At 39.6% G+C, this 26,772-nt stretch overlaps 1 protein-coding gene across 2 annotated transcripts in view; it reads right to left on the minus strand.

Moving 5' to 3' along the window:
• Nucleotides 1–389: 389 nt before the first annotated feature.
• The window catches only part of LOC124555664 (protein Wnt-16-like), a 776,949-nt gene continuing 750,566 nt past the window's right edge, over nucleotides 390–26,772 (minus strand). For both annotated transcript variants that reach the window (XM_047129653.1, XM_047129652.1), the window contains exon 7: nucleotides 390–1,728. In XM_047129653.1, coding sequence (XP_046985609.1) covers nucleotides 1,627–1,728 — 102 coding nt within the window. In that variant the 3' untranslated portion in view covers nucleotides 390–1,626. The remainder of the gene's footprint in view (nucleotides 1,729–26,772) is intronic.

A 26,772-nucleotide genomic window follows, 5' to 3' on the forward strand; every position in this document is an offset into this window, starting at 1 on the left:
TAACTAGGAGCCCATAGGAACAGCAATATTAACAGCTACAACAAATATATGGATGGAAACAGCATCAGAGTGCTTAGGAACAATGTAAAAACAAAATGTATTTCAAACAGTGTGACTTTACATTCCAGGAATAATATTTTCTGACGAAGTGGTCTGCATTTGTGTATTTCATGAGCTCACCATACCTTCTTCCCAATAGATCCCACAATTCAGAATTTTTGTTATTAATCTATGTTTTGGTGTGTATTTTTTACATCTACATAGTTATTGTTAGGTAAAAAAATGGGAGGAAAATGGTGGAAGTGAGGGAGGGCACAGTGGTTATGACATTGGACTCACACAGTTCAAACATGAAGTTTTTTTTATTATTTTCCTAAAATTGCTTCTGGCCAACTTTGAGATTTTTTTCCAGCAAGGTCACAGCTAATTCTTCTCTGCACTCATTCCAGTTAAATTTGTGCATCTTAATGACTTCAGTGTACACAAGATGTTACAAATTAATAAATAAATAAAACTATTACCTTAGAAAGAGTACCCAGTACTGAACTAAGAGGTTTCATGAACCTGTGATGCAAACAGGCAGCATCTCTGTGATAACACTGCACACATTTCTATTTCTGATAGTGCAGTTCAGTAAATACTATCACTTCAGACTACAAGAATTCCTGTCTGTTACAAATAGAGAATCCACAGGCTTATTGCAATAAACATACAATGCCATACACACCAGTTAAAATGCAGCCATTTTATACCAAAATAATATTTTTAATACTTGTGAGAGAAAATTTATCACAAAGAATGCAAAAGAAAGTTCCATTTCTGTGTACATGACAACATGGACGTCAATGAGTACAACACCTTCTTATATTAGTCACTGCTAATAACTAATTTACACTTTTTTTCTTCAAGTGAACATTGTAAAGAATAATAGGTTGATAAAATTTAACTGGCAAACAGAATGTGGTCAGCTCACATCATATAGTTGCAGTTATCAACATATGACAAAACTGTAAGCAACTTATTGCTGATAAACAAGTACTTCCTACAAAATAAATCTTTGCTCACAGTTGAAGATGTGTTGTTGAGATACCCAGACTTCAAATGAAAATAACAATAATTCACAGGTAACAAAATAATAATACTAGGAATAATAAAAAATAAAAATAATGTATCTATTTACACTTAAACAAAATCTATACAGCAAAATAACTTAAACAAATACTGGTACTTGTACTACACAATCAACTTCTTGAATAAACTGTATTCTTGTGAAAGTATTAAATGTTTAACTGAGTATTGCACAAATAGCAAAGCTAAAGTGGCACTTCTGGAGGAACAGTCAGTGTGTGACACACCAAGGATGAGTTCAAGATAACAAATGAGCTGTTAACAGTCAGTCATAGTTTAAATGATGGCATGCACACTGAATGCATGTACATTATTTACTTAAAATAATGTAATGTTGTCGATTTTAATATTACATTTGGTATTCGAGTTTCAACAGAAAGTCTGATGAAGAAAATTAAAATCATTTATGTGCTATTTACAATAGGAGAAAGTTAATGACATGAATAAATACTTGTAGGAAAAATGTTGGCACACATTAATGCATGTCCGACACAAAAATCACTTGCACGTGTGACGATCAACTTGAGTTTCACAAGTCTTGCACTTAACGTAGCAGCACCATACAAATTTGCACTGGCATCTCTCTGCATGTTTGATTACCTAAAAACATGTGAAAAGAAAAAGACATCAGTAATTTGCTCTTATTTACTGTTAAAGATCTGTGCACATATTGCCATTTACCATCAATATACAATTCAGTCATGAGCTAAATCAAATCTGGGGCCTCTATTTAACCTCAGAGCCAGTGTGCCTATGTATAAAGTGCACCAGCCATAAAGTTTTTGCACCATTCTATTGTTGTTTCACAATTGTGAGCCCATACATATTACTTCAGTATTGTTTCAACTAGCACAGTGATAAATTGTGTTGTCATACATCCAAGTGAGCAGTAGTAATATAAAATAAACAGTGAGCTGAAGGAGAAAAAATTATATCCCATGCAGGGAAATGATCCAGATTATGTGCTAGTAGCTCAATCCTACAATGATGAAGTTGACTATGACACAATTAATAATCAAATAAGCAGTTTCCTGGGATATGATGCAACTGTGCTGTTTACTACCCACTCATATTCTTAAAAACAGAGTGCCCACTCAGGGGATGAATCTTAAGCTACCCATAACTGTTGTATGATCACAGGTAAAAGCAGAGAGAGAATCAAAGTCATCAACAGTGCAAAACTTGAATTTGTATAACTGTTTTTGCATTTAACTCAGTACATTTTTCCTCCATTTGCACATTACACATTTCTTATGCAAAAGAATTTTGGTGTTGTACTTACCAGAAATTTAATTTTACCATATTATACTGTTAATGTGAAATCACTGCATCATTTTGTGTGAGTGCATTAATTATAAATGCTGCAGTAAAATAAAGAATCAACAGTAACTGTTTCATGAAAGTTCTGTGTGCCTAGAATGATGAAACTGAAATATTCTTCTTCATTGGGTCAGACTCGATAATAACTTTTAAAACACTTTCTCATCATTATAGTTTCAGAACCTATTTGATCATCCTGATACTTTCTTCCAGTGCAAGTGTTACAGATTATCATAGAGTAACTTCCTACTCTGCAGATTCTTGGTTTATGAACGGCCTGACTTCAAATTTCTTACAAAGGTGCCTGTTCTCTCTACACTGTCTTTATATCCTTCATTCATGTAACCTCCTTCATTCCACCTTCCCTTCATAGCTTTATAATATTCTTTGCCATTCCTAATTTTATATTTTCCACTGTCTGTTCAATTTTGTCAGCCCTCCAGAGGACCAAGTACACAGCATGATGCTTCTGGGGTTTGCGTAGGCACACTGGACCCAGAATAAATTTGCCTGGCTGATTAATGATGAGGCGCAATATACTGGCCAGCCTGGATATGTATTTTAGGCACTTTCATCAGTCCAGATACATGAATACTGGGCTAGTGCTCATATTCAGCTCCAGTCACATTATTCTCCCACATTTTAAAAATGTTCTTATACTTTCACATGGGCTAATACTAGAGACAGACAGGTGGGTTACACACATTGCATCCTGGTGGAAGGGGTGGCAACAGGAAAGACATCCAGGTATCTTCTCCCATTAACATCACCTGAGTGAGAATAACATACTGACCCCATGAAGACTTGGGATAAGACCAGGAAAAAGAAGAAGCAGAAGAAGAAGAAGAAGAAATTATGCTCTATTTTGTTACTTTGTCATTTTATGGTGTGTCTTCTTTCATATTTATTTACTTTTATTTTTGTATTTGTATGTGTTTAATTTATTTTCGTCTGTTTATTTTTGGCTATCCCCTATCACATGCTCTCAAAAACTTGCAAGATCATCTCACCTTTCCTCAGTCTCTCTTTTTTGTTTTTTGTGCCTTTTTCTATTTTCTATGGACTATTAAAAAGTTATCAGAAATTAGAATAATGTATATTACACAAATTTCAGGTTTCCAGTGAGTTCATAGATGAGTAACAATATTTTGACAGGTTTCACTTATTGTTATATGACAGCTGGCAACAAAATATCTACGCACCAGTCGCAAACAACAGTGAAAACAAAGGCTACATAATATTTAAAGATGACAGGAGATACTAAAGCAGCCTGCATACCACTGGTATTATTTACATACCATTTACCTAACAGTTAATTAATGATTTACTTAGTTATGAGTCCTATTGATTATATTTATGATAAACATTATCATGTGAAAAATGTTAACTGAACAAAATTAGTAACACATGTATTTAAATGAGTATGTTTTAGCAATTAGTGGGTTTACGAACTACAGCTTACTCCTCTTGAAGATTTATTCAGTGGTATAAGGAGTTATTAAGGAGAAATAGGTTTAATCGGCATCTGAAAATGATTATGTTTTCTGTAAGACACTTTTAGTTCCATGGGCACACTATCAAAGAATTTTCTCGCTTTGCTTCTTATTATTTTCAGCATCAGTGTTAAATTTAGTAAAGGGTGTTATGGATCGTTGTTCCTCCTAGTATTTTATTTGTAAATATCTTCATTACTTTTAAACTTTAACAAACTGTTGATAAAAAATTTTATCAATGAAAGAAGGTGACATATTTCTGGCTTTGCAGCCATAATATTTGGCTACAAGAAGCTCTTTTTAGAGCAGGTGAGAAGGTAGCTGTGGCTAGATGACGTAATGTGGTGTGAGGTACTGATGAAAGATGATTTATATGGCACAGGTATCATGAGAAAGACCACCTAAATTGTGGTCCTTCTCCATAATTGGCTGCCGTGTTCAGAAGTTATGTACCAAAATGATAATCTTCGATTAATAATATCTGAAAAATTAAACAGTGTATTCACTTGAATTTCAAACTAAAGCATCTCTCAATAATGTGCTATCATTCCATTATTTCACAAGTATTAATAACTAGCAGAATAATAAGCAACTGCAAAACAAAAAGGCAGTGATCTTTAAATTGCGCCTAACTTAGATGGTGGGCGAAGTGGTTCATCTGTAAGATGAGAGCTCATTCGGCAGTCTCGGAGGACGGTATCAGTTAATACTTAGTTAGACGTGTCTTTCATGTAAATCTGAGCTGATTTGGTAGTGTCTGAAGACAGACATGTAGTCTGCCATGGTCAAGGTTAGTTAAGCATTTATTAGCAATGTATGGTTATTTGGAAATATAGTTGAGTGATGCTTATTACGGAAATATGCAGATCATTAATTCACTGAAGAATTAAAAACCATTTGTGACTCTAAAAAGGAATGTAATTGTGCAGTTTCTCGTGTTCTACTAATAAAATGTGAGTGGCATCCCCTTTAAACAAACTGATTGGAAACTTAATCATTTCTAAAACAACATTTCCTCACTAAAATCAGAGGTAGGGCGTTTCATAGATATTTTTAGTAGAATAGAGGGACACTGTGACCCAAACGAGGTAACAATACTTGGTGACTTGAATATAGAGGCAATATCTTGCAATAAACATGTTTGTTGCTGTTGTAGTTGTTGTGATATTCAGTCCTGAGACTGGTTTGATGCAGCTCTCCATACTACTCTATCCTGTGCAAGCTTCTTCATCTCCCAGTACCTACTGCAACCTACATCCTTCTGAATCTGCTTGGTGATTCATCTCTTGTCTCCCTCTACAATTTTTACCCTCCACGCTGCCCTCAAATACTAAATTGGTGATCCTTTGATGCCTCAGAACATGTCCTACCAACTGATCCCTTCTTCTAGCAAGTTGTGCCACAAACTTCTCTTCTCCCCAATCCTATTCAACACCTCCTCATTAGTTATGTGATCTACCCATCTAATCTTCAGCATTCTTCTGTAGCACCACATTTTGAAAGCTTCTATTCTCTTCTTGTCTAAACTATTTATCGTCCATGTTTCACTTCCATACATGGCCACACTCCATACAAATACTTTCAGAAACGACTTCCTAACACTTAAATCAATACTTGATGTTAACAAATTTCTCTTCTTCAGAAACGCTTTCCTTCCCATTGCCAGTCTACATTTTATATCCTCTCTACTTTGACCATCATCAGTTATTTTGCTCCCCAAATAGCAAAACTCCTTTACTACTTTAAGTGTCTCATTTCCTAATCTAATACCCTCAACATCACCCGACTTAATTCGACTACATTCCATTATCCTCGTTTTGCTTTTGTTGATGTTCATCTTATATCATCCTTTCAAGACACCATCCATTCCGTTCAGCTGCTCTTCCAAGTCCTTTGCTGTCTCTGACAGAATTACAATGTCATCGGCAAACCTCAAAGTTTTATTTCTTTTCCATGGATTTTAATACCTACTCTGAATTTTTCTTTTGTTTCCTTCACTGCTTGCTCAATATACAGATTGAATAACATCAGGGAGAGGCTACAACCCTGTCTCACTCCCTTCCCAACCACTGCTTCCCTTCCATGCCCTTCAACTCTTATAACTGCCATTTGGTTTCTATACAAATTGTAAATAGCATTTCGCTCCCTATATTTTACCCCTGCAACCTTCAGAATTTGAAAGAGAGTATTCCAGTCAACACTGTCAAAAGCTTTCTCTAAGTCTACAAATGCTAGAAACGTAGGTTTGCCTTTCCTTAATCTAGCTTCTAAGATAAGCCGTAGGGTCAGTATTGCCTCACGTGTTCCATTATTTCTATGGAATCCAAACTGATCTTCCCCAAGGTCGGCTTCTACTAGTTTTCCCATTCATCTGTAAAGAATTCACGTTAGTATTTTGCAGCCGTGACTTATTAAACTGATAGTTCGGTAATTTTCACATCTGTCAACACCTGCTTTCTTTGGGACTGGAATTATTATATTCTTCTTGAAGTCTGACGGTATTTCGACTGTCTCATACATATTTCTCACCAGATGGTAGAGTTTTGTCAGGACTGGCTCTCCCAAGGCCGTCAGTAGTTCTAATGGAATGGTGTCTACTCCCGGGGCCTTGTTTTGACTCAGGTCTTTCAGTGCTCTGTCGAACTCTTCATGCAGTATCATATCTCCCATTTCATCTTCATCTACATCCTCTTCCATTTCCATAATATTGTTCTCAAGTACATCACCGTTGTATAGACCCTCTATATACTCCTTCCACCTTTCTGCTTTCCCTTCTTTGCTTAGAACTGGGTTTCCATCTGAGCTCTTGATATTCATACAAATGGTTTTCTTTTCTCCAAAGGTCTCTTTAATTTTCCTGTAGGCAGTATCTATCTTATCCCTAGTGAGATAAGCCTCTACATCCTTACATTTATCCTCTAGCCATCCCTGCTTAGCCATTTTGCACTTCCTGTCGATCTCATTTTTGAGACATTTGTATTCCTTTTTGCCTGCTTCATTTACTGCATTTTTTATATTTTCTCCTTTCATCAATTAAATTCAATATTTCTTCTGTTACCCAAGGATTTCTATTAGCCCTCGTCTTTTTACCTACTTGATCCTCTGCTGCCTTCACTACTTCATCCCTCAAAGCTACCCATTCTTCTTCTACTGTATTTCTTTTCCCCATTCCTGCCATTTGTTCCCTTGCGCTCTCCCTGAAATCTTTACAACCTCTGGTTTAGTCAGTTTATCCATGTCCCATCTCCTTAAATTCCCATCTTTTTGCAGTTTCTTCAGTTTTAATCTATGCAATAACCATAACAGCAGGCTAATAGATACCCTTAACTCCTATAATCTTATGACTGCAGTAAATTCAGATACAAGAGTAACTCAGTCTACTTCTAGTAGAATGGACTACATAATACTAAGTAAAGAGGTAAAAGATAGTATTAGATGCTGGAATGTGGACTTCCACTACTCAGACCACAAATGTCGATTTGTAGACTATGAACACACAGGCATACAAGAAAGGACTCAGGTCATAGAACATAAAAGAATGCTTAAAGAGAGAAACATTAATGCTTTTAAAAGTAAACTAGCATCTGAAGAATGGCAACTAGTTCTTCAGCAAAAAGGGTCCGAATACAAATGGGCCAAATTTTATGATATTGTACAATATCTTAATTTTTGCTTCCCAGTGAAAGAAATTAAGAAAGTATTAACTCACAACCAAAATGTAAAAAACACCAAACTGACGCTTCCAGCTTACATGATTAAACTCGCAAAATATCGAGGGTCTAAGTGTGCTACATAAGTCAACTAAATTGCGAATATTTAAGGATAAGTACAATGAAGCTAAAAAACAATTTCAGGAATGGCTCTCAAATTTAAGAAAACAGATCCTAAATATGGAAATAGCTCAGTCAACAAATGTAGGGTAGACTTCATGGAATATAATAAGTAGATATCACAAAGCCAAACATCAGTTAGATGCTCAAATTGACAGAATCTAATATGAAGGAAACTATACTAATGAGCCAGATGAAATCTGCAATATATTTAATGAATATTTTATGTCTTCAGCTGTGAACCCAGTTAAAACACAGGTCTGACTTGGATGGTAAAGCCTTTCCCAAGGATGGAAACTGCTTTTGAATTTAAGGAAGTGAGTGTGGAGGAAATAGGAAAAATAATAAATAACTTAAAGAATAAGACCTCATTTGGCTGGGATGGACTGAGTAGTATTATAATTAAAAAAGAATTACCCATATGATCGACAGTAGTATGGGGGAGCACACATTTCCAAATTTATTGAAGAAAAATACAGTTAAACCTGTGCATAAAAAAGGCTCAAAAGAAGAGCTATCAAACTTTTATAATCAATAAGCAGGCAGCAGTATCAAATCTCTAGCTTTCAGAGAAAAAATTATTCAAGCATTGATTGGGGATAGGACAGCAGACATTGCAAAGAAAATCATGACTGATGGCAGCTTTTATTATTTAGAGACAATACACACCACCGAGAAAAACAACCTCTGCAAAGTGTGTACACAACAAAAGAAATGCCATGAGTCATGGTATTTTTGTCTTATTTGTAAAGGAAAGCTGGCTCTTTGCATGGAAGAATGCTTCAAGGCATATAATCAATAAAAAATTTTATTTTAATTGCCATTAATGACACAAAGTATACATTTTACATCCAAAGCTAAAATAATTGTATGAACTTTTGTATGGATTTTTCTGTTAGATTATCCCAATTATGAAAATAAAAATTCTGTTCCATCATGCCCAGATGATTTACCATACTTGTACCTGATGTTTCACATCAGTGCACACTCCATTGCAGTGCACACTCCTCTGCACAGTGTGCACTGATGTAAAACTTCCTGGTAGATTAAAACTGTGTGCCAGACCGAGACTCGAACAGGACTTTGCCTTTTGCAGGCAAGTGCTCTTCTGTCTGAGCTACCCAAGCATGACTCACAACCCATCCTCACAGCTTCAGTTCTGCCAGTACCTTGTCTCCTGCCTTCCAAACTTCACAAAAGTTCCCAAGTTTGAGTCTTCGTCTGGCACGCAGTTTTAATCTGCCACTATATTTCATTATGGGCCTCCTCTCCACCCAGCTAGAAGGAATTATTTATTCCATTACTGTCTTAGCCTTTCCAAAGATGTGCAGGAGGTTACCTTCACTGCAGATGAGCCCCCTAATGGTTCACATTTGCTCTCTGGCCTCCAGACCCACCTGACCCATATATTTTTATCTCTAATTATTTCCTATCCTTGGCATAAATACTGCTTTTGATGCTTCATTTTTACCAGTGCTAGATACTACCACAGTTTGATCAGAATTCTGACTATGTCACTAAATGCAGATGGACTGTCACATGAACAAGAGACTGATGACCTGGCTGTTCAGTCCTTTAAATTCTCAAGCAACCAATCAATCTTCCTCAACTTATACGTAATACATAATTAATTCAGGACATTTTCACAGACAGATAAATACATCAATATATGACAAATGAAACCTTGTGCAAGGTTGGTACTTGAACATGAACAATGTCCTTAACCATTAGGCTGTTTAAGCATCCTCTTAGATCAAACTAAAGTTTACATTATCACAGATGTTTTCATCTCTTAATTTCACTTCAGTGGATTTAATTCAACTGATGTATATCTGTATGATAGGGTGAACCAGGGTCCTTCACCAAATCAGTACCCCATTGTTTTCTCACATACTCCATAGGAAAACTTCGGATTGTTGCTTTCCTGAGTAACGGAAGGAAAGATGAATGACAATGGAAATCTAATCCAGTGTTGATTGCAAGCTGTAATAGCTTGATAGTAAAGGCTCATGTCTGTGAAGATCTGAGTTGCAATCTAGCACAGTTTGTCATGTCACATTTATTATATTGCAGGTTTAGCTTTCCTGACCAGCTTTTGTTAATATCATTTCATGTCATTGCATTTTGATTGATTTCATTCACACTGACTCCATTCATTTCATTCCAGTGAATTTATTTTATTTCAGATTAATATATGCCATTGTGATGCCTCTCTATAAGAAGGATGACTCAATAAACATAAATAACTCTCCCTCTCTCAGCCACACTATCTGATGAGATAAAATGTTCCAGGCTTGCACATATGTGGGCACTAATGGGATACTTAGCCAATAACATACCACATTTCAGGATTTCTGCTCCACTGGGGAAGATATTTATACATTCAATGAGTAAAAAATAATTTTGAACTAATGCAATACTTCCAGTTGGCATCTTCTGTGCCACATGAAAGACATTTTAACATTTCAATGATTTTCTATTAAAAACCTTACATTTTTATGGTACACATGGTTCAACACAAGACTGCTTCACTTCCTACCTAAGAAACAACAAGCAGCAAGTTACACCACACTGTTGAAGATATTCACAAAGTCACAATAACTTCCTGTACAAGGTAAATAATAATGAGTGGCCTCCAAATTTAATTAGGTCTAACACCTATCCTTCATCTAGAATAATGATCTACCATTTTATCTGTTTAATATACAAAGGAATTACAGACCTTTGCTGCAAGCAGGTTATAATTGAAATCAATGAGAGAAGTTGGAAATTTGCACCTGACTCCCCCACTGAGTTGAGTCAATGCACACACACAGCCGAGGTCTGTAATTCCTTTGTGTATTAATGCATAGTGGCTGCTGGATCAAAAATGGTATCCAGTCTTTCAGACATGTCTGAAAGAGCAGACACCGTGTGTGTGTGTGTGTGTGTGTGTGTGTGCGTGTGTGTGTGTGTGTGTGTGTGTGTGTGTGTGTGTGTGTGTGTAAGCTACGAGTTTCAAGCAATGGGGCAAATTCTTGCTTTAAAACTAATACACTACTGGCCATTAAAATTGCTACACCATGAAGATGACATGCTAAAGATACGAAATTTAACCTACAGGAAGAAGATGCTGTGATATGCAAATGATTAGCTTTTCAGAGCATTCACACAATGTTGGCGCTGGTAGCGACACCTACAACGTGCTGACATAAGGAACGTTTCCAACCAATTTTTCATATACTAACAGCAGTTGACCGGTGTGGGCTGGTGAAACATTGTTGTGATGCCTCGTGTAAGGAGAAGACATGCCTATCATCACGTTTCTGACTTTGATAAAGGTCGGATTGTAGCCTATCATGATTGCGGTTTATCGTATCGTGACATTGCTGCTCGCGTTGGTCGAGATCCAATGACTGTAAGCAGAATATGGAATCAGTGGGTTCAGGAGGGTAATACAGAACGCTGTGCTGGATCCCAACAGCCTCATATCACTAGCAGTTGAGATGACAGGCATCTTATCCGCATGGCTGTAACAGATCGTGCAGCCTCGTCTCAATCACTGAGTCAACAGATGGGGATGTTTGTAAGACAACAACCATCTGCATGAACAGTTTGACGACATTTGCAGCAGCATAGACTATCAGTTCAGAGGCCATGGCTGCGGTTACCCTTGACGCCTGCGGCTGCGATGATGTACTCAACAACGAACCTCGGTGCATGAATGGCAAAACATCCCTTTTTCGGATGAATCCAGGTTCTGTTTACAGCATCATGATGGTCATATCCATGTTTGGCGACATCGTGGTGAATGCACATTGGAAGCGTGTATTCATCATCACCATATTGGCATATCACCCAGTGTGACAGTATGGGGTACCATTGGTTACCTGTCTTGGTCATCTCTTGTTCACATTGGCGGCACTTTGAACAGTGGACGTTACATTTCAGATGTGTTACGACCCGTGGCTTTACCCTTCATTCGATCCCTGCAAAACCCTACATTTCAGCAGGATATTGCATGACTGCATGTTGCAAGTCCTGTAAAGTCCATTCTAGATATAGAAAATATTCGACTGCTGCCCTGGCCAGCACATTCTCCAGATCTCTCACTAACTGAAAACATATGGTCAATGGTGGTCGAGCAGCTGGCTCATCACAATACGCCAGTCACTACTCTCGATGAACTGTGATATCGTGTTGAAGCTGCATGGGTAGCTGTACCTGTACACACCATCCAAGCTCTGTTTGACTCAATGCCCAGGTGTATCAAGGCTGTTATTATGGCCAGAGGTGGTTGTTCTGGGTACTGATTTCTCAGGATCTATGCACCCAAACAGCGTGAAAATGTAATCACATGTCAGTTCTAGTATAATATATTTGTCCAATTAATACCCATTTATCATCTGCATTTCTTCTTGGTGTAGCAATTTTAATGGCCAGTAGTGTAATAATTACAGCATGTGCTAAACATGATCCATTTAGAGTTACGATATTGAGCCAAATTAATTATTAATGAAGAGCACAATATGGTGTACTTAATTAACAATTATGATGTTGCCCTATCAAGAAACAAAAGAAGAATATGTTAACATGACCAAATTACGAATTTTGAAATGTATTTCAAAGCTGTAAATCATCTGTCCTTCAAAATAAAGCTGGTTACCAGTATTTAATATTTTTTCACAAATGGGTAACTTTTAGTATAGTGACAGCCATCTACAATTATCTTGTACCTGATGACATGTCTGCTGGTACCTGATATGAGTTTCTGCATAAAGTCAAAAAAAAAAAAAAAAACGTTAATAGCAAATACATGCAATTTACAGGAATTTTCATATCAGTGCACACTCCATTGCAGAGTGAAAATCCTATTCTGGAGGACCATAATATTGAAAATGCTAAATATATAATGGACATTGGTGGGACTGAAACAGCAAAATAAGGTGAAGGAAATTATCAGGTTGGTGAGCAAGTAAGTGCTGTTGAGTGTCCTCTATGGCTCAGCATGTAATGGGAGACCACTCTCCCACAACTGTCTTGCCCTAACCTGATATAGTCAACGTGTTAACATCTTCCCTTGATGGAATCAAAAAATCCTTTCCAGTTGTCCTTTGTCATCAGTTAAGATAAAGTACAAAGAATCCTTAAGACCTGGTCTTCCTTAGGATGCTCTGCAAAGGGGCATTTCTAAAAGAGTAATATAGAGCGCTACAGATAAATGGGTTAACAGCATCAAAAATTAAAAGTAGAGTACAAGAGTGATGAACGGTGTGGCTAATGGAGTAAATAGTGTTGAGGATGCCCAACTCCAGCTTGTGGAGTGAGGCACCATAAAGCCTATACATTGCCCCCCTCCCCCCCCTTCCATCCCAGAAAATAGATAAATAAAGCAGTTTAAATCATTAGATCTGAGAATATGAATCACTTTCTATGTGGAAACAAGGATCAACTTAACTTCCCACACATTGTTTGCTAACATTAGAGGCAAAATGCTTGATGTAGAGATCCAGAAGAAGGTGGCATTTCACTAGATGTGAGCTATAAGGCTCATGAACCACAATGTGGAGGTGTTTCATTACATAAGACAAAACTATGTGTTAATCTGGTGAGACTGATGTGGAGATGACATAGGGCAGTGGTTCCTTCTGGGAGAAGTGGAAGAAGGGCTGCCATGCAGCTACAGTCTCCTTGATAGAGTGTCATTCATTAGAGGGGCAATAGCCCACCAGATGGGGTTCCATATCCAAATGAGTGGAGGTCTTATACACACCTGTAAGTCCATGCCTGGGATTGTCAGAGGTGACTGGACAAGTAACCGCTTCTAGTCAAATGGCTGCCCAGTTCATTCTCTGGGATACCCACATAACTTTGGACCCAGTGAAAGACAACTGAGCAGGTAGTACGGCTAAGGTCAGAGAGAACATCATGAATAGCAGATATCACAGGGTGACAAGACTAGCACTGATCAATAATGGGAGGATTGTTAAATAGACTGTAAATCTGTTTTAATGGCTATCAGCTCCACCATAAAAACACATGTTACTGGCAAACAATTTTGTCACCCACTGTACGAAAAAAGAATTTAATAAGGTGGATGATTAGGAAATGTTGTATGGTGATTGTATAAGTGATCAAGATGTGGTGTCACTTTAACTGAAATTGTATGATCTCCATTTGCAGAAGGAGAATGTCTGTGGGACTAGACCAGATGATGTGAGTGGCCAGACTCAGTCCACAATGATGTATTGGGTTCAATAACTTCAAAACCAGTGGTTGCACTTAGCCATTAACCTGCCAAACATTGTCTACTTGGGACAAGATCAGGACCTGGTGAATACAGAGCAGAATAGCATCATAGCACAATATGCAACCCCGAGAAGTGTGGGTGAGGTAACAAACAACATTAAACATTCATTTTTGACTGATGAATATAGGACAACTATGTCAACTTTTTATTGAAGAGGAGTCCCAAAAATCAGGCCTCAACAACAATGTCTGAGTGCTAGGTATCCAAGCGGAGTTCTCGGACAGGATGAACTGGAGCACAATGAAAAATGATTGATCATGTTTCCAGGGTAGAAAATTGGAGACCTTGGGAAAAGGCCCAAATGAATGCTCTTTGGATGGCTCCTAGCAGCTGTCATTCAGCTGCAGCTGTGGATTAGGAAGTTTACCAAAGGCAATAATTTTCAAAATACAGTGTGGGGTTAATCACAGGTCCAACAATGATCACTGTCCCATTGATGGCTATGAGGAAGAACATAGTACCGGCCGTTGTGGCCAAGCGGTTCTAGGCGTTTAAGTCCGGAACCGCGCTGCTGCTACGGTCGTAGGTTCGAATCCTGCCTCGGGCATGGATGTGTGTGATGTCATTAGGTTAGTTAGGTTTAAGTACTTTCTAAGTCTAGGGGACTGATGACCTCAGATGTTAAGTCCCATAGTGCTTAGAGCCATTTTTTTAAAGAACATTTCATTTAGTAAGGAGCCCAATGGACATTGATCTCTTGAGCCTGTGGAAGCTGGGCAATGCACCAACCCTAAACCAAAATGTTCAGATTGATATAAATTGACAAATAAGAATAGCAAGGGAGCCTCTAAATCTCCAGTCATGGTGGGTAAGTAAAATCTGATAATGCTAAATGATGTAGTAAGCTTAATGTAGCTCTAAAATGACTGCGGCGAGATGCTGCAGTGAAGAAAAAAACTCCAGTAGGATTGCTATTTTCACCCAAGCCAGATGGTCAGACGTGGATTGTCCCTCTCAGAAACCCCACTGATAAGAGCACTAAAGGCCCTGTGATTCAAGAACCCAGCTTAATAATCAGGCTATCATCCTTTAAAGTACTTTGCAGGGTCTGTTGGTGAGGCTAATTGGTCAATATCTCTTGACAGTCATTGGTTCTTTTTAAGGACTTGGATGATGATGTGGTCCATCCATTGTGAAAGGAAGACACTGCATAGTCAAATACAGTTGAAGAATCTGAGTAAGTGGAGCATGTGAATTAATTCATATGTTAGTTAATCTGATTATGAATTGAATCAGAACCCTGGGCCATATCACGTGATGAATAAAGAGGCTGAAGCAGTCCTCAGTCAGTGAAAAGATAATTATATAAGTCTGGATTACTGGGGTACAGGATAGGGTGATGTGTTGCATTTGTCTTTTATGTGCTCAAAAGAAGGCAAGTAAGAAGAAGATGCTAATGATCTTACAAAATGGAGCATAATACATTCAATAGAACACATGCCTAGCTAGAAACAGAAATATGACAAAGGAGACCTGGAACAGTTGTTGATTGTTGGCAGCCCAGTAGACTAGAGAGCTTGGCTGACATCTGAGATGAAATGACATACTGTAAATTCCCAAAAAAGAGATATAATGCTCCCAACATTGCTTTTCATTGAATTTAATTAGGTAGTGCACCTTTGCATGGATCTGCTTCAAAGTGATGAGGGAAGTCTGTGAAAGATGTCACTTGAGATGTTGCAGGGCCCTTCGATGATTTGAATACGTGCTTGCAATGTATTTTGTCCTGTACAGCACTGGTCACCATTGGAGGGGGTCAATACAAAGGAGGACAGCATTTCCAGCAGCATGGGTGATCACAACAGAGATGTCTCCCACAACCTTGTTGATACAACTTGTCGGGGAGGGGACAAAAGTTATAGCAGAGGTGTATAATTGCCTGTTTTCCCTTACAAGAAGCCAGCATGGCAAATGGTCCATCAAGTAGTTAGTTAGTTATTAGTGGCAAAGAAGTGACATGATCACCAGAAAGTGATAATTATCTCTGGTTCATCATGTAATGATCATTGTAGCAAGGCCAGAAGACTGGGGAAAGAGACTGCCAGGCTGGCAACCAAAAATATGCATTGGACACTGAACAAAATTAGAATTGTTCAAACTCACACAGATATTGCTTGTGGTTTGATAAAGAGGAGAATCCACTCATTGACAACTGTTGTGCAAACCAATGTACAAACCCTTCCAATACTTTCTCAGGGTCAGTATGATTCTGACACGAGGCATGGTAACATTAAAGGATTGGAGAATAGTCATCAGTGATGTGTCATTTTAGGAAAGCAATACATACTGCAAGATTCCATTAGCTGTAGTAGTTCTAGTAGGTGACAGTAACATCCATTGCAGTTCCATTGCATTATCGTGTTCAGAGTAGCCTAGTTGGGCATGATGGGGCCAAGGAGAATGGTCATTCTCCAGGATCACTGTCTGTCACCTGTGTGGGTGGAGAAACATCCACAGACAAGGGTTCTGGGCCTGCTGACGGGGGAAGATCCAGTGCTTCCAGTGTAACCAGATTTCTTCTTTTTCTCCTTAACTACATAAGAGTGATGGGTTTCTTGTGGAGAATTATATTCTGTGGGTGTAGGAACTGAAGAGGAGCAGACAACACTGGAACCTGTGGTCTGTGACTCTATTAGCCACTGGTTCACATTATGTCTTTTCTGGGAAGAGCTTACATGGCAAAAGAGGATACAGTTTCTCTGGGTGGGTGTAATGATTCAATGACAACAAATGTGGTGCTGCCAGAACCACATCTATCCCCCCAATGGGCTAATTTACTGTTTTGAGTATCAATAATCAACTTTGAGAGAATTAAGGGAGTAAGTACTCGGGGAACTGCTGATGGCCTGGCTATAGCACCAACAAAATTCGATACCCCTAGGATTGAATGTAAGTAACCACCCTTTCTTGGGCTTCAAAATACAGGGTGATTCAAAAAGAATACCACAACTTTAGGAATTTAAAACTCTGCAATGACAAAAGGCAGAGCTAAGCACTATCTGTCGGCGAATTAAGGGAGCTATAAAGTTTCATTTAGTTGTACATTTGATCGCTTGAGGTGCTGTTGACTAGGCGTCAGCGTCAGCGTCAGTTGATGCTAAGATGGCGACCGCTCAACAGAAACCTTTTTGTGTCATTGAGTACGGCAGAAGTGAATCGACAACAGTTGTTCAGCGTGCATTTCGAATGAAGCATGGTGTTAAACCGCCTGATAGGTGGTGTATTAAACGTTGGTATAAACAGTTTACAGAGAATGCGTGTTTGTGCAAAGGGAAAAGTTCTGGATGGCCGAGAACGAGTGTTGAAAATGTAGCACGCATCCAGCAAGCATTTGTTCGCAGCCCAGGAAAATCAACTCGTAGAGCTAGCAGAGAGCTGCAAATTCCACAATCAACTGTATGGAGAGTCCTACGAAAATGGTCAGTTATGAAACCTGAACGTCAACTACCCGAGGCGATGGATTGGCCGCCAGGCAGCCCGTGACAGAGCACTTCATCACTGGCCTCCAAGAAGCCCTGATCTTACCCCCTGCGATTTTTTCTTATGGGGGTATGTTAAGGATATGGTGTTTTGGCCACCTCTCCCAGCCACCATTGATGATTTGAAACGAGAAATAACAGCAGCTATCCAAACTGTTACGCCTGATATGCTACAGAGAGTGTGGAACGAGTTGGAGTATCGGGTTGATATTGCTCGTGTGTCTGGAGGGGGCCATATTGAACATCTCTGAACTTGTTTTTGAGTGAAAAAAAAACCTTTTTAAATACTCTTTGTAATGATGTATAACAGAAGGTTATATTATGTTTCTTTGATTAAATACACATTTTTAAAGTTGTGGTATTCTTTTTGAATCACCCTGTATGAGGGGTGATGGAGACTTTGAGTTCATGAATTTTATATTCATTAATTAAGGTAGCACATTTATGTCAGGGATTGAGTATGGTGATCATCTCCACAATTGACACAGACTGGAGGTTTCCCACATGGTAAACTTTCACGAAGTGGTCAGCCACTATCTCCACTAATAGGGTTATTCATTTAATAGGAAGATTAGAATCCCCAACAGAGGAGGTCAAATTAAATGACCATTAGGGGGCACCATGGCTATGTAACTCTGTCCTCACCTGGAGAGATCACCACCATCTAGCAAAATGAGTACAGTGGAAAACAGCAGTCTGTGTAGCTAGTATATAGGTGGCTGTCAAGCACACAGTTGGTCATTTCAATGATCATGCTTAATATTGTCATATCTATCTTTGCTGTACTAGGACTGCTTGATGACTACCTTGCTTGTCATCCAGTTACTTTCTTTGGCCGAATCTTGGATTTGTCTTCCTGCTGCTCTTGGTCTTATTGTCATCATTGTGAAGAAGTCTTTAGGTAGCGCCTTCTTGTAATCTAGGTTTTTTGTCCTTGTCTTGATCTGTTGCTTTTTCTGCAGTCTATGTGATACATTTTGTTTACCTATTGTTAAATTGGGTTACTCTTCTGAAGGTGGCTCTCCTGCCTGATGGCTCCCTCTGTTTCACCATTTCTTTCAGAGCTCTAATGTGTGCACTGACATCTGGCTACCCACAGATATAGCATTGGTGATGAAGAAACAGGAAGTTATTTGGTAGCATGGACACAAAACTGGTTTGTCTGCTGAAGCATCAGTAGCAGTTAATGCAGCAGCAGCAGCTCCAGTTAGACTTGTTACAAAAATCACTTCAGTTTCAGGTGGACAAATCAGAGCACATGAGACCCACTTGTCCAGGCCTCAGCACATCTCACTAGTGGCACCCTCGTACCTCCCCCATCATTTCCACCTTTTAATGACACATACTTGTATCATCTGAAACAGCATCCCACAGTGTTTCAAGTCACAAAGTCACAGCTGATTCATCACAGCCATCTTTTTTTTTTTTTTTCCTTCGGGTTCACCACAAAAGGCCAGTCTGTTCCAAAAGTTAGCTACTCTGTTAGACCCTGTTGCACTCTTCATTTGTGAGATACACGTTCTGTTGACTAATGACTAGTCCCAGAGACACCATGTGGTTCCCTCTGGGTTCAAGTTCCATCAGTACCATAAACAGCTGGTACAATCATACCACTCTTTGGTCACTACAGCTACAAATGCCATTTCCCTCACAAGAGTGAAGGCTGCAAGGCTTTGTACACAGACTCCTTGATTAGTAACATGGTGGTCCAACATGCACCAGATTTAGATGTCCACATTGTGGCACTGAAACTCAATAATCTCTCATTGGGGAACATTTTGTACACTGTACACTTGTTCAAAATTGCACAGGCTCATGACTCATGGTGCGGCCACAAGCTATAGTGCACCTTCATCCACTGTATGCTCACACTGCAGGTGTAGAACAGCTCAAAGGCAGCACCATCATGATTTGTCCTTGTTTGACATTCCTTTGGCATCAGAGCCTCTGGTCACACCTTGTTGCAGATCATGGGGGTAGCTCCCCTCATGCCCACAGTTTTTTCCATTCACTCCTGGGCAGACTGTCCAGATTGCTGGGGGTGCTGCACACTTTGTCACAAAGACGAGCAACTTTGATTGAAGCACAACCTGCTCCCATCCCACCCCACGAGAGTATCAGAACACCATACATGTGCTGCAGTCAGCAGTCTCACTGGAAGACCTTTTGATCAGGAAGCTATTTTTCACACTCAACGTTTGTAAGAAGGATGTCCATTCTCAGGTGGATATGGGGGCCACAATCTCTTTCATCAATCTGACAGCACAACTGGGTTCACCAGACCGGTCTCTGCACTTGCAGCATTTTGTGGCCTATGCAAACAATTCTGTCCCTCTTTATGGGCAGTTCTTGATCACAGCAGCCATATGAACACCAACATTTTTGGCCTCACTGCCTTCACACTGTTTCAGTTTTCTGTCTCCAATGAAGTCAAGGTCTATTCACTGCAGTCCCTTTGCAGGAACTGGACGATCTTTGTTCAGCATTTGCACCTCTGTTTAAATCAGAATTGTGGCGTGCCTCAGATTTTCAGGCACACATCATCCTTCAAGTGGATGGCACACCCCACCATTTTTACTTTGTCAGACACATGCCAGTGGCCTTACATACTGCAGTGAAGCAGGAGCTTGATCATCTCCAGGCTGCTGGAATTACTGATCTTGTGAAATCTAGTGTGTGGGCCACCTGACAAGTCATAATAAGAAAGCCCAGTGCTTCTCTTTGATTCCATGGGGATTTTAAGGCTACCATCAATGCTCAATCTGTGGTCAAAGCTTATCCTATTCTCTGGATGGAAGACCTCCTTACCAAACTTGCTGGGGTGGAATATTACTCAAAGACTGAGCTTGCCAACACTTACCTTCAGTTGCCCTTAGACCAGTTATTTCAGAAAATTGTTGTCAGCAACGCACATTTTGGATTACGTAACTACAAGCAACTCCCATTTGGCACTGCCTAGGACCCTGCAATTTTCCAAAGGTATATGGAACAACTGACACAGCACAGTCCAGCTTGTGTGAATTATCTGGATAATCTCATTGTCATGGGGCCCTCCCACCAGGAGCATTTGTGAAACCTCTGCACTAGATTTACAAACCTTCAGGATGCAGGTCTGTGTTGTCATTTGGATAAGGGTCAATTTTTCAACCAGAAGAGGAGTATTTAGGGAATTGGCTGACCAAACACAGAATCAGGCCTACAGATTGAAATGTCTCCATCCAAGGAACTTACCTGATCTGCAGGTGTTTCTGGGCAAAGTCAGCTAATGCTCCAAACTCATACCTTAAGCAGCCAACATTGTACAACTCCTCAACCAATTGCTTAAAAAGGGAGCATTCTACAACTGGACCCCTGGCTGTAACCATTCTTTTACCCAATTAAAACCACACTGCAATCTGCTCCATGTCTCACCCCTTTCTCTCCCGAACATTTGTTGTTTGTGCCATTCAACATATCCGCCTATGGCATCAAGGTGATTTTGGCGCATAGGAATGAGGATGGCACCAAACAACCAATTGCATGTGTGTATAAGATGTTGACCACTGCACAGTGCAACTATTGCAGGTCATAAAAGAGGCATTGCCGATACTGTTTCCCATTAAAATATTTCATGTCTATGTTCTCTGATGAGAATTCATCATTGTTAAACATTGCTCAGTCTTTCAAACTATCTCATGCTAATAGTGATCAGATTAAGGCTTGGCATGACACTGCCACATGGGCTCCTGTTTCTGGTTATCAGGCATCAGACATTTATCCAGGGGAGGATGATGTGGCAGCCACATAAACAACACCTCCACACCGCACTGGACATCTATGTGCCTACCAACAACAGCAACAACAACAACAACAACCACAGCAACAGCAGTGCCCCTGGCTTGCATTTTCCCCATACTGTTTCCTGCAACATGAAAGGTATGCATGCCTTAAGTATTGTGCGACTAGCAACAACTGCAGGAAAATAAGATATTTAGTACCTGTGTGTCCTTCCCAGCTCCCTCCTGTGGACATGGACAGAGATGATAATTGCGTGTCTCCAGTGCTTACAAATAGTAGCCTCTTTATTGAAGTGTGACTGGTGGACAGAGTGATCAGACTACAAGTGGATACAGATGCAGATGTGACTTTAATAAACTCACAAACTTATGTAGATTTGGGATGGCCAACTTTTTCTTGTTACTTGACGTTTGGTAAGTTACAACAAGTAGCATTACAACTTTAGGGCTATTTTATGGCTCCCCCTATGTACAAATCTATGGTTTATTCCTGGACTTTTTTGAGATGGATGAAGCTGGCACTACCAATTTGTTCAGTATGGATGCTTTCAATGCTTTTGGATTTTCCATTTTCAATATGGTGCACCTCATTTCTGATCAGGTCTTTTCCAAGCAGTTAGATTTTCTGTGTTCTGTGTTCGTAACTCTTTCCTCAAATAGGTTAGGTCTTGCCACTAATTTTACAGCCCACTGTACTTTTTCCATGCATGTCCTATTCCAGTGGCTTTGCATGGTCAAGCAAAATTAGAATTGGACAGGCTGATATTGTTGCAGTCATACAGTCTATTACACTGAGGAGTGGTCTACCCTCCTTTGTGTTAAAAAAGAAAAGTAAAACACTGGGTACCTTCACCTCTGTGGTGACTTCCAAGTATCAGTAAACATGCAGTCTATTGTTAACACTTACTCTGTACCCGGTATGGACGAGTTATTAGTTAAACTCAGTTTTTCTCCATTACTGATTTATCTGAAGCCTAAGAGCTTGGAAGAGCATTTATATAACTTTTTAATAATCTTACATACTGCAGGGCTGAAATACAACTTGGTCAAGTCACATTTTTTTACCCATCTGTTGTGTATTTGGGCTTTGAGTTTTCTTGGGATGGTGTTAAGCCCTTATGTGTCCATGTTTCCGTGGTCACAACTCTGCCTTGCTTTACAAATCTGAAAGAACTACAAGAATTGTTAGGTAAAATTGCTTTCTATTACAAATTTGTTGTGATTTTGGCAGCATTGGCCCATCCCTTCCATCAGTTGCACCACAAGAATGTTCATTTTCAGTGGACAGTGGCCTGTGAGCTTGCATTCATGCTTTTGAAATCTAAATTACATTCTGCTCCTTGCCTGGCTACTTTCCACCCTAGCCACAACCTGATTTGGTTACAAATGCCTCTTGATATGGAGTCAGGTCCATTCTTGTGCATCAATATGAGGATCATTCCGAATGTCCGATAGCTTATGCATGAAAAACACTCAATTCTGGTTAGCAGTGCTACTCTCAAGTTGGAAAGGAAGGACTTGCAGTCAGCTACACCCTCAAAATGTTTCATGTGTTCTTGTATTGGCGTAAGTTCCACCTCATTACTAACCACAAGCCCTTGATTTCATTGTTAAATTCTTCTGCTTCATTGTCTGACAAAGCAGCACATTGCCTCCAGCATTGGGTCTTGCTTCGGTCTCAATAAAACTGTGAAATACACTTTAGGACTACAGTGCAGCATGTTAACACTGATGCATTGACACAGCTCCCAAAGGAGCTAGATCCTGCATTTGATCAGGATGAATTCATCTTTTTTCACTTAGATATTGAGATGCAACATACAGTCGAAGGGTTTCCTATTAAAGGCTCCCAGATCGTAGTTGCTACCACTGCTGGTCAAGTTTTATGTAAAGTTCTCACCTTGTTCAGCTTGCGTGGCTGCACAGGCCTATGGGCAGGGCTTCTGATCCCTTGGGTAATTGTTTTGCCCTCTGTGACCACCTTTCAGTATTTGATGGTGTTGTTCTCTTAGCTACAAATGGGCTCTCACCTAGGGTTGTTATCCCATCTGCCCTACAGTGGCACGTGCTTCAGCTCATACATCAGGGACATTTGGATGTCTTGCATACCAAGTTACTGGTCCATCATCAATGGTGACATTTTACATCTTGTTGTGGTCTGCTTTCACTGTGCAACCCAACAGGAGGCCCCATGGGCGATGCTCTCTCTTTGGCTTGCACTGCAGCCTCCACGAAAATGTGTCCATGTTAATTTCACGGAAACTTCCATAAACTTTTACTAGTTGTTGGTTGTCAGTGCTTTCTCTAAATATCCATACATTATCCACCATCCTTCCATGTCAACCATGGCTGATTCATTCCCTCTCCAAATTTTTTTTATATTGAAGGATTGTCTTATGCACTACTGATGAATAACAGTCCACAGTTTGTGTCTCAGGCCTTCCACAATTTTTGTGCCTATTAAGGCGTTCACCATATGACTTCTCCTCCTTTTCACCACCAAACTAATGGTGAGGCAGAATGTCTCATCCACATGACCATGGTTCAAATGAAGAAGTACATCACAGACTCCTCCACAGACAGTAACTTGACATGCTTCTTCAGTTCCTACAGGTTTATGCCAGTGGGGGATCAGTGTCAAGACAAGATGCTATATCAGGGCTATTTACAGTGTGCCCAACTTCACATGTGCAGCATGTATGGGCCACATGTGAGCCAAGGTCCACCTGTCACTCAGCTCTGATCTGTCCTTATTGGAAGTATTTGGAACAGCATGACATTTTGTTTAGCATTGTGGTAAAGTATTTTGTGAACAGCACAACTCTTTGCATTTGGAAGAATCAAGGTATCAGTGCTGTTTATCATTTGCTGCTTGTTCGTGGTATGAAGAACAATCACAGGTCCAGTGGCTGTGTGCACAAAAAAAGGCAGTCTATCATCACATTCCTTTAAAATGAATGGGAATTACTGAAGAGAGGGATGAAGCTATGGGTACTGCTTATTTGCTAGGAAATAACATTATAGTGCCATGCAGAAAGAATTTAAACTTTCAGTTGGCAATGAAAGCACAAAAAGTTACAACAATTGACAGTTGGGATACACAGTTCTGCACATCATCCTAAATTTGCAGGCTTAGACCATTGAAGATATTGATGGTATGAATAGTAAACTTTTTGAAGTCACACTCATTATTCGTTCTTTCAGTTGCAAAGGTTTTTTCAGGGGAAAGGAACGAAGAGCCTGAAGAATTTTTCAGTTTAAATCTCACTGTTGTTGAATTTATGAAGGAAAAATGAGTGCAGGAACGGAAATTAGAACACCTTAAATCTATTGCAGACTTTGTATTTTAAGTGCAAGGTAACTTCTTTCTGATTTGATGGGAATGTATTTAAAAACCAAATCACGTTGCAGAAGGAACACATTCTGACAATGACAGTCTTGTTCCCTAAGCTCACTGGTGTTAAAGAAAATGCAAAGTTTGAAGACTTCATTGTGGGCTTACAAGAATTCCAATGAAAGTTTTATATAGGTTTTAAGGACACTGGCAATCTTACATCTATTTCTGAGATCATTTGCCATTTCAGCTGAAAGTGCCCCTGTACATTTGTGGATGTTACTGAGTGATCTGCAAGGTAATTACAGTTTTAATTACAAATCATTTTACATTAAGACTATCCAGAACATCTAAGTTGATTTTCTCAAGTGGGTTTATCAGGTCTCCATCATGAGGTTTCAAAAGTGCTATAATATTTCGATTGAAATATTTGAGTCAAAGACCTTTTTTTGATTATGAAACTAAATGAGTCATGATTACATAGCAACTTGAATGTGAAAATTGTCTGTGTCTGTCCATAGCCAAAAGTTTGTAACAGATAAAAATTATACTGTCTCTTCAGCACACCTAAAATAATTAATTAATACTGGAAACTTGTTTCATTTGTGGTCTATGTTGTTGAGAAGTGTGAAATATAAAATCAAGTCAATGCAGTATGGCTGTACTGCCATTTAAATGCAGTGTGTTCACTGTTTTCCACTCTTTTCCCCTTCTCGCACTCAGACAGTGCAGTGTGGCGGTGGGGGAAATGCGAAGCAAGCCGTGGCCCACAAGCTGAAATCTTGGCCAACCCTGTGCTACTTGGACACCAGCCACACAGCCTCCTGCATTTGCTCACATTGATACACCAACGCATGTTGGTGCAGCCCTCATTATGGGCCACCTCCTTCTCTCCATTGGGGTCCAGCCCCCCTGGTGCCAGATTCTGAGTACTCCTGTGATGCTTTGCTGCCTCTGGCAGTTTAAAGTGGAGTTCCCAGCACCCTGAGTGGCTGGAGTCTTCACTGTGAGTGCAGTCTTACCACAATGAGGACCAGACATTGACATGCTACCAGTGCCCTTGTTAGCAGCTCTCACTTATGGTACTTAGTGGGGGAGCAGCCACTGCACACATCCACGGCTGCACCACTTCACCCCTACTCACTGATTCTGGTCTGGAATCTCCTTCTGCCATCGCTGTCATTGTCTGTGGCATCCATCACAAGAGACCATGGTGTTTCAGCTGGGATGCTGGTGCCTGCATTGACAGAGTGCCCTTTCCTCAATGTGGGAGGGGTACTATGACCCTGTATGTAATACTTGAGTATGCACTGCAGCACCAAGCTGATGGCACACTACACTTCAAATATTCTGCCAACTGCATATGTGGCAGCCAACAATAGAGGCTACCTGCAGTGGCTCACATGAATTGTGCACAAGGCAGAGCATCTGCCACACCATCAACCAGAGCCCTCTTCTTTACAAGGGCAGTGCAGCAGGCACTCGCCCTCATATCATATCCATACTTATCGTCAGCAACTGCTTGTATCAATACCTGGATTGTTTCTATGTTTTTGTCTATGTTCACAACTGCTTTTGCTTGTACATGGAAGTGGAATAAACTTTTGTTCATTGAGGTCATGCTGTTGTTTGTGTCTTACAGTACTATAAATGCACTACAAGTGTAAGTGAAGGCAATTTATAGTGTAATGCCATCATCTTTGATAAGATCATTACAGATGAATCTGTGAACTTATCTTCTGTGGCATATAAAAGTGATGATCCTGATGAGTATCCTGTATTTCCATGACTATTACAGACTATTCAGTCATTACAGAAATTTATTAAGTTGTATGTTTTAAGGAGAAATTACAGGACCTTATAGTAGAGTAACTCACAAATTCATTGTAAAAACATAAAGACAGTTTTCATAAAAAATACTTTAACGAGTCATGCATAGTATAGCCTCTCAAGAAGTTTCAAGAGTCAGCAGAAACATGACTGACTTATTCTGAGACATGTTGGTGCACACCACCTAACATAAGAAATATGAAGCAAATAAATTACTAAGACTGAAAAGAATGTAAGCATCTTATTGATCCTGATGTGGTACTTCTTAGTTTGTCACCTTTAGTTACTAAATT

Source organism: Schistocerca americana, chromosome X (assembly GCF_021461395.2).
Source record: "Schistocerca americana isolate TAMUIC-IGC-003095 chromosome X, iqSchAmer2.1, whole genome shotgun sequence".
Classification (NCBI taxonomy): domain Eukaryota; kingdom Metazoa; phylum Arthropoda; class Insecta; order Orthoptera; family Acrididae; genus Schistocerca; species Schistocerca americana.